This window comes from Nymphaea colorata, chromosome 11 (genome assembly GCF_008831285.2).
Source record: "Nymphaea colorata isolate Beijing-Zhang1983 chromosome 11, ASM883128v2, whole genome shotgun sequence".
Classification (NCBI taxonomy): Eukaryota; Viridiplantae; Streptophyta; class Magnoliopsida; order Nymphaeales; family Nymphaeaceae; genus Nymphaea; species Nymphaea colorata.
In genome coordinates, this window is record NC_045148.1 from 1,086,979 (window position 1) to 1,095,549 (window position 8,571).

Below are 8,571 nucleotides of genomic sequence, written 5' to 3' on the forward strand. Positions count from 1 at the left end.
TGAATAACCAGAACCCCTTGTGAAAAATGCCCTTATGGTTTCTCCATCTGCGTGACGGATATTTGCATTTGCTCGTTTCTCATATGGTTATTTGCATGCAAAAATACATAAATTTTCTCCCATTTTATTAAAAGTGCAATTCTCATTCCTCCTGACCACTTTCCGACATGCTTTGCAGTGTGAGGAAACAATTTTATTCGAGAAAGCATGTGGGCACAAGAGACAGAGAGAGAGAGAGAGATCCGTGTCATCAAGACAAGGACGAATGCTAGTAGTTGATAAACATGCCAAACAGAGACAGAGAGAGAGAGAGAGATCCGTGTTATCAAAACAAGGACGAATGCTAGTAGATGACAAACATGCCAAATCATGCAACATCTATTAGAAATGGCACGGTAAGTATAATCAAGAGACCAAAAGAAAATAAAGAATCCCATGACAAAACTTGTCTACAATTCTCTCTTACTACGACGATCTTGAAATCTGAAACTCTCAACAGTGATAAGAATAGAAGAGCACAAAAAATTGGGAACTGGTTCAGCCAAATCCAAGACAGATTAATCGAAGAGTGAGAAACCCATGTCCTCATCACTCTCTTCCTTCTCTTCCTTCTTCTCTTCTGCTGGAGGCTCTGCTGAGGCAGCGGAAGAGCTCGACCCTCCTGCTGCTGCTGCAGCTGCTCCACCAATGAAGGCACCACCACCACCACCACCTCCGATAATCACCTAAAACATGTCAAAGGCACAGTTTACTAAAATTCAGGGTAAGCTCGTTTTGGTCCCTCTGATATAGCGGCAAAACGAACAAGAAAACAGATAAATGTGCTCCATTGAATCACTTAACAGTTAAGACAACAACAGAAATACCATTTCCCAGTTTCTCCCCAATCGGATATTAAAGAGATGTATCCCATCACCTACTGAACTGAAAAAAATACAAATGGTGAAAAACGAAAAATAAGAACAAATAAATTCCTTCAAAAAACCTAAACTTCAGACTAAACCTGAACAAATCCACTCAGAAACAGAAACGAAGGGAACCCCAAATTCGGAGACAAGAGGTTCAAAAAAAAAAAAAAAGGAAAGACAACATAAAATTCGTCCGAGAATAATTTCCGCCAAATCGTTCTACAAGTAAAAAACCAAATAAGAAAAGAAGATGTAAACAGTAAACACTGCCCATCTAGACAAGCCATATGCAGCCAACGTACGTAAGAAAAGGCCACTAACAAAACGACTCAAAGGGGAATCAACAACCATGTTCAAGTAATTTACAGTTAAAAAAAAAGAATAAATGTAGAGTCACCGAAAGACTGTAGCCTAACGAAGAATAGAGAAGAGGGAAAGACTACTTCACATGGAAAAAAAGGAGAAAGAACAAAAAAAATTAAAAGAAGGCTTCCATGAACACACGCTCAAGGAACAACATCAAACAAAAAACAGATAGAAGGAAAAACCGAACCAAGTTCAAAATTGGTGACAAAAGAATAAAATGAAGGACGAGAATTGGTGAGCGCGGCAGATCAAAGAACCGATAAAAGAGCGGCTAGTCTTTCCACTCACCTGGAAGACGGCAGAGCTTGGAGTGACGAGTGAGAACGAGGACTGGACGGGGCCGGATGAGTCGGAGGCAAAGGCAGCCTGGACGAGTCTCCTCTGCAAGTCAAAGGTGGAGGAGGCGGAGGCCTCGATGCCACCGGAGAGCTGCTTGGCGCTCCATTCGTCACCCTCGCTCCTGCACACGAACGTGAAAGCTCCCATCCTCCCTAAAAAAGTCTCTCTCCCTTCTCTCTCTCTCTCCTTGTGGGTGGGAAGAGACAGGTTGGGCTAGGGTTTTTCTTCTGCTGCCCTTACCGGTCCCCAGATTCGGGTCGGGTTCAGTTTTTGCAACTTGGTTTAAGTTTATTAACCGGTTTCAATTCAGACTCAAATTTAGACCCTTCTTGTCAATGTTATTCAAATTAGACTGCACAAGAGAGATTTAACGACGCAATCAGATCAAATTTTAACAATCCAAGATGAATGCCGGACTCAAGTTCACATTCAATTATAAAACTGCAACTGAATGGCCACATTAAAAAAAGTAAAATTTACAAGTGCTAAACTTCAAGACCAATAAGATGAGACCTTTTCTCAATCTAAAAAAAGCAAATCAAGGACTTCAAGTGTGAATCTTTAGGTGATAAATAATGAAGTTAGCATTGGAAAAATGTTACCTAGTCTGCCCAGCTAAAGTATTAATTCAAGCCACCATGTTAGACATAATATTGGATTTTATTGGGTTTAGTACGGATTAGATCTGAACCACACTGGATCCATTTACCCATCTGACAGGCAACTGCAAGTGCATACCCACGGGCCGCTCCAGCCCCTAAAAGCAGTCCATTATTCTTCAACGGCTATATTTTCACCCAGCTTTATATCTTATTAAGACCTCCCCCTCAGTCTCTCTTTCCTCCTTGTTAACGTTCATTTCTCTGAGTTGGCAAATACAAGGTTACCACTTACCAGACAGGATTCCTTTGCTTCTCTCGTAAATGGCCACAGCAGCCTGCACAGTGCAGCGGGTCAACAAGGCATCGTCCGAACAGTTGCTTCGCAAATTTGCCGATATGGAATCAGAGCCAGCCAGACGGTCGAAGAAAATGAAGCCAGTTCCTAGCAGCTCACGCATGACCAGTGCGTTGATTGAAAGGAACTCGCTCCTGCCGCCGTCATCAAATCAGAGAACCAGGATGTTTTGGACTTTCAAGTGCAATAAATCAGGTAGGAGAGCAAGGCAGCTGCTCCGGAACCAATTCTTCTTGGCATTGGTTAAGCAGGTATAGATTTCATGACTCACTTGGGTCTCACTTTGAGCAACTTGTCCTCCCTTCCCTCCAGCGGTTATGAAAACTTGATTGAGACTGCAGTTGCTTGGTTGGTCCATCCCTTTTGCTTGGTTTAGCAGGCGGATGATAAGCCTAAACCACGCCAGAAACCAGGACAGGAAATGGGTAGGCAGGCTAAGGTGCTTTTGTTACTGGGTCTCCGGGTCAATATCTGTTAAGGATGTAAACTTTCAGGTTATGATATCGGGATTTGTTTTCTTTAACTGTAGAAAATAATTTCTGACTCTGATTTTTCATGCATTTAACTGGATCTGAAATTTAAACGCCTCTTATTGACGGAATAACTGTTGCCTTTCAGAGATGGGATCAGACAGTTGAAACAGCTTCTAAGATGCTGCTGGAGAAGCATTGCAATCCACACGTTCGACTGAAAGATGAGTCAGTGTGACAGCTGAAAGTGATTATTATGCATCGTGGTTAGGTCATTAATCATATTAAGAAAAAATGACCTACAGGTTACCAATAGAAGTTATAGAATCTACACCTTTTTCCTTTTGTTTTTATTGCTGACCCCCTTCCTTGTTCTTTTCAAAGATGATAAGCCGTGCCCAATTTATGAGTTAGTGGAAGCCTCTGTTGCTTTAGTTGAAGAAATTCACAAGTCGTTTGTTAGATGCTATTTGGAGACATGTAAAACTAGCAATCAAAATGGGTATCCGTGCGTATGTCATCGACCATTCCTACTTAGCTGTCACATGTTCTTTTGTTCAATCGATATAAGACCGTAAGAAAATCATTACGACTTGTAAAGACGAAGAAAAAAGAAAAAAGTACAGCAACAAGGTGAAGGGCATTAGACATTGGAATCGCCGGACAGATCTAACATCTTTCATGCATGTAACTTATATGACGGCACTAGTTAGAGAAACGGACACTAAAGACTACAGCTAAAAGCTGATACTTAAGTGCTTTGAGCAATCAACAAGGGCAGAAAAAAGTCGCTTAAACCATCATCTTCAATTACTAACATGTGAAATGTGAAGTCAGAAAATCAAGTTGTATTGCAGATATTTTTGCATTCCATGAACGTACCAGCTCGAAGGAAGTATGGGAAGAAAACTCAAAACCATATAACAGAGCCAACAGCATAATAAAATGGACAGCGATTTTCACCACTTTCAAGAAAAGGGAATCTCAGTGACGGAAGAGAGTTAGCTCCCAAGTTGTTAAAAAGGGTATGGCATACACCAACTTCATATTAGTAGCAATCCACGCAAGAACCAATCGCAAATGTCCGAGGACAATTGGTCCATGGTTCTTCCAATTATTATCATCAGACTACACAAAAAAAAAATAAAGAGACAGGCGCACAAGCATGTGCATGAGAGTGTTTGTGCGTGGGTGTGTGTGTGTGTGAGAGAGAGAGAGAGAGAGAGGGAGAGAGAGAGAGAGAGAGAGAGAGTTATCGTTCATATATACGACTTCCAAAGAAGATACAATAGATGAAACTCCATGTTATATTATAAAAAACAAAAATCAGAGTTCTGAGAGGTGAAATTGTGCAACATGGGTCCTTCACTGAAGGTTATGCATGCCAACGCTTTTACTGGATGTGGTCATGAAAAGGAGATCAAGGAGAAAACCTGCAAACAGTAAGAAAAGGTGATCAAATTAATGCATTAACAAAATATGGTTGCAGCAAATAAACTGACCTTCCTTCTAAAAATGTTCTCCAAAGATTTGGATGATCAAGCTTTAGCAAATCAGAGTCTAGACAGTCAACCTGGTGTGAATGTTACATGCCAGAAGAGGCACTAAAACCCATATGCAGTAATTTTGTAATGTATGTCCACCTCAGATTCATGCTTTTCTTCTTGCTCTATTTATCCATCGCAGTTTCATATAAATGTGGAAATTATGAGTGGTATTTGTTGAATAATTTCAGTATTTGAACCTCCATGATTGCCATATTTACAAGAAAATTGCCTGATCCAGAAGTGAGATGATAGACACACACAAAATAAAGGAAGCAGGAGATGCCAGCAAATCATCATAACACGGTTTCATGAGATACTTGCACAGTTAAAATTCTCTAATCTTAGAACTAATCATCTTCAAATGACTATCCATCACTAGGATGAACCACCAAACTGATGCATGATTTTCTACAAACCTAAGAAGCTTCATGCTAAGGATGAAGGTTTATGCACTCCAGGAAGTTTGTTGTTCTGCATGTCATACCACTTAGCATTCATTCTTACATGTACGAAAAACTGGCTGCTTATGCTCTTGTGTTCACCTTATTGCCTATACTTACTTCCACTCAGCACAAAAGCATGCTCTGAATGTAATGCTGTGCATATCTCCATACCTTCTTAGGACTTTCTTGTTAACCTACATTGGTAACTTCTTCCATGTACATAAACTATCAGACAACCAGGTGAAGCCACTGTCAAATGGATTTTGCAGTCCCAACAAAGCAGCTTCTTTAAATTTAAGTTTTGACCTTCCTCCTATCCGATTCTAATTCCTCAAGCCTACAATTCCCATCCTTATCTGACTCAAAACATAGAATTCCAATTCCCAGTCTAGTACAACTTGGTTGTTTTTTATTTTAGATTTCTTGTTTTGGAACATTTAAACCGCCTCATTCAAAATTCCTTTACTTAAAGGAAGGATCTTAAGTAAACCAAGAACAGATACTTCCACATTACTGAAACCTTAACATCATAGCAAATATCAAGAAAGCAAGAATTTCATAATAATGAATGATAAATGCAGTAATGCTACAGAAATGGTTCCATAGTAACTTCAAACGAACATGGAATCTATGGTTTGATAATAAGCAAGCTTGCTGCCATCACGCCACCTTTCAGAGTTTACAATCATGTGTGTTAACTCATTACCAATTAACTGGGAGCCTGTAATCTCCTGTTTTCTTTGATATAAAGGAACAAAGAATAAGGTGTTTGAAGACAGAAGAACCTACAGCTGATATTCAAGAGAATGTCATTCACAGTCAGCAAACTAAAGAAGGTGCATGTGTCAGGTGGCGCCTCCAATTGCAGGTTTTCTCCTATCCCACGAATGTATGTTGTCAACATATGCAGGCTCAACGGCTTACAACCAAATAATATATAATTTACCAGAGGCTCAAGGACTTACAACCAAATAGTATATAATTTATTATAGTCTCATGTTATGGAGCAGCAAAAAACACAAACAATTGGTAAGATTAGTGACAACAATAACACCAGGTTTTGATGCACTCCTGGTCTGCTGCAAATTTATGACAAGCATCAATCACAAGATACTAAGAATATGCTATAAGATCTTGCTATTCATTCCGGGTTATTGTGATGGTGCATTTGAAGACTATTTTTCCACTGGTAATCATGCTTGGGAGAAAGCTGCATAAGCAAGTCTAATCCAGATTTACACACAGGAAAAAGAGAAGATACATATTATTTTGAAATACAGGCAATTTTTGGAAACATTATCCAGTCCAGATTTAGAATGTTAGCATTAGACATCCTAGAATGTTAGCATTAGACATCCTAGTCAACAATGAGACATAAATTTTCACGTCCATAATCACAAAGCTAATTTAGCTTCAAGCTTCAACCAAGTACCAAACGAGCAGATTGAAAGGAAAAGAATCACTTAAATTAGTCAAAATTGTATATCACTAGTGGAAACAACCAACCCACAGGGTTTGGCCTTACAAATGTCTCCCTGGACGTGGAGTGTATTGAGAAATCTACATGCAACTCAAACATATAACAATTACAATAGGAGATAAACTGAAAAAGCTGTCATCTAGGCGTGTGCAGGATAATGTCTGCATGCACACAGAATACAACACAAGAATGTCTAAATCTATGGAAAGGGTATGGACAATTGCTACCACGAAGAAAAAATCATATAGGAACCAAAGTGGGGAAAGCAGATGTTTGGGAGAATTATCAAACAGTTGATATGGTTCACGGAAACAACTTGAAGTGGGGAACAAAGTGGAAGTGAAAGCAAACAAACAATTGAAAAAGAGAAGTGAGCTTCCCGGTTACCGTGGCACACAGAGATTGCAATAGAATGACAACCGAAAAGATGGAGATTTGTAACTGGAGTGACGCTAATTTGCAGTAGCTTCACAAACTGCAACGGCATCACGAGGCCATCGACTTGAAATTACTAAATTAAGGGCATAACTTAAGATTCTCAGAAAGCAGAAGTTAAACCACAACATCATCCATCACATCCCACTTCCAAAGTTTTCATTTGTCAAAGAAGTTTGCTCAAGCAAATGGAGATATCACAAAAAATAGCCTCAAAGCACACAGTAATGTACAAGCGGGCTTCCTATAGATTATCCAAACATCTTTAGAGATGACTCCCAACATATTGAGCTTCTACCGCGGATGTGGGTAAAAGAAACTCAACCTTGAAGATGCAAAGGGAAGATTAATTACAAAGAACAGGTATTTGTGTTAAGGGAGAAAAGGGCGAGAAGAGAAAAAGGAAAAAAAGAAAAAGATAGGTACCTCGAATAAAAGGCAGAACAATGAAAAGTGAGAGAAGGGTTCCTTGGTCTTCCTCCGTCTACTTCTTTTCCTGCTTCTTCTTGGAGCTGACAGGGGGAACATAGATCAGAGAGGCCGCCATGGCTGCCGGGAAGACGACGTAACGTGCTATGTTCGCCAGCTTTGCCAACAACGGCTCTCCCCTCATGAACGCCATGTCTCCCTCTCTCTCTCTCTCTCCCCTCTCTCTGTGCGACCTCCACAAATAATACAACTTGGGGCAGACCAAATATGTTGAGGAAGCCCCCAAGATCAAAACTGAACTTTTCCTAGAGGTGGGTTCTGGGTGAGAGAGAGAGGGCCCTTGTGATCCCAACCGCGAACTTTTGTCCCCTTGCAAGGCTACTGTAAATAAAAGCAGGATTTCTTGGGGGCGAAGAATAGAACCGGCTTAGATTGGCCAGAGCATGTTGACTGTTGATCGAGGCCAAGAATTTGCTACATAGAACAATTTGGCAAGGCCTTGTTAACCGTCATGAACATTAGTTAAAAAGGAACAGAAATTTCAGAGATCAACAGACTACCTCAATCAGTGGCGGAAATAGATTTTTTTTTTTTTTTTTTTTGGAGAAACAACCATTCACAGATTTTTGTTTTTTTAGACAACCATTCACAGATTTTTGTTTTTTTAGACAACCATTCACAGATTTTTTATATATGAAAGGAGCAGTCATACATGTAACTGAGCAAATATTTGAAAATGTCATTGTGTTCCCTCCTCTCTCCCCCTTTGCATACTCTTTTTTGTTTTCTGCTGCCTTTTTTTGCTTTTGCCAACTCTGTAAAATCGTTTATACATTGACACACAATTTTCCTTTTCATGTATCTTTCCATTTGATTGCTCTCTCTCTCACTCTCCCTAAATTTTTCTGTCTATTCTCTACTTAAGGGAGAATTAGATCCACCACATGCATGTGGTCCATGTATTGGCTACATAAACACTTATTCAAGATCCCAAATGGGCAGTAAACTGTAGTTTGATACACATGATCTGGTTCCGTACCAAGATTATGTGTTCAAGTACTTTGTTGAAAGAAGAAACAAATACTTCAATTGACGGGTCCATCTACAACAATTAAGTCTGCAGGTGGATTTTTATATATGGTTGCTCCACAATAGTTTACAATTAATGCATGCGTCACTTCCATCACTGTAAGTGTC

At 39.8% G+C, this 8,571-nt stretch overlaps 2 protein-coding genes and 1 long non-coding RNA gene across 5 annotated transcripts; 1 reads left to right on the forward strand and 2 right to left on the reverse strand.

Moving 5' to 3' along the window:
• Positions 1-351: 351 nt before the first annotated feature.
• On the reverse strand, positions 352-1,813 carry LOC116264449 (60S acidic ribosomal protein P3-like). The gene is made up of 2 exons (XM_031644674.2): positions 1,563-1,813; positions 352-725 (listed from the first exon to the last, which is right to left on the reverse strand). Exons 1-2 carry the CDS (start codon positions 1,758-1,760, stop codon positions 558-560), a joined length of 366 nt encoding a protein of 121 aa, XP_031500534.1. The 5' UTR covers positions 1,761-1,813; the 3' UTR covers positions 352-557.
• Positions 1,814-2,445: 632 nt separating this feature from the next.
• Positions 2,446-3,573, forward strand: LOC116264789 (uncharacterized). Its single transcript, XM_031645179.2, has 2 exons — positions 2,446-2,821; positions 3,189-3,573. The coding sequence occupies exons 1-2, from the start codon at positions 2,537-2,539 to the stop codon at positions 3,276-3,278; spliced, it is 375 nt and encodes a 124-aa protein (XP_031501039.1). The 5' UTR covers positions 2,446-2,536; the 3' UTR covers positions 3,279-3,573.
• A 706-nt stretch (positions 3,574-4,279) lies between these two features.
• On the reverse strand, positions 4,280-8,101 carry LOC116263783 (uncharacterized). Of its 3 annotated transcripts, none has more exons than XR_007574580.1 (3): positions 8,087-8,101; positions 7,372-7,848; positions 4,280-4,473 (listed from the first exon to the last, which is right to left on the reverse strand). It is a non-coding gene; the product is annotated as an uncharacterized LOC116263783 (long non-coding RNA). The 3 variants fall into 3 exon arrangements; XR_007574581.1 differs by lacking the exon at positions 8,087-8,101 and adding an exon at positions 7,935-7,949; XR_004174696.2 differs by lacking the exon at positions 8,087-8,101 and having other exon boundaries at positions 7,372-7,879.
• Between the last annotated feature and the right edge of the window lie 470 nt (positions 8,102-8,571).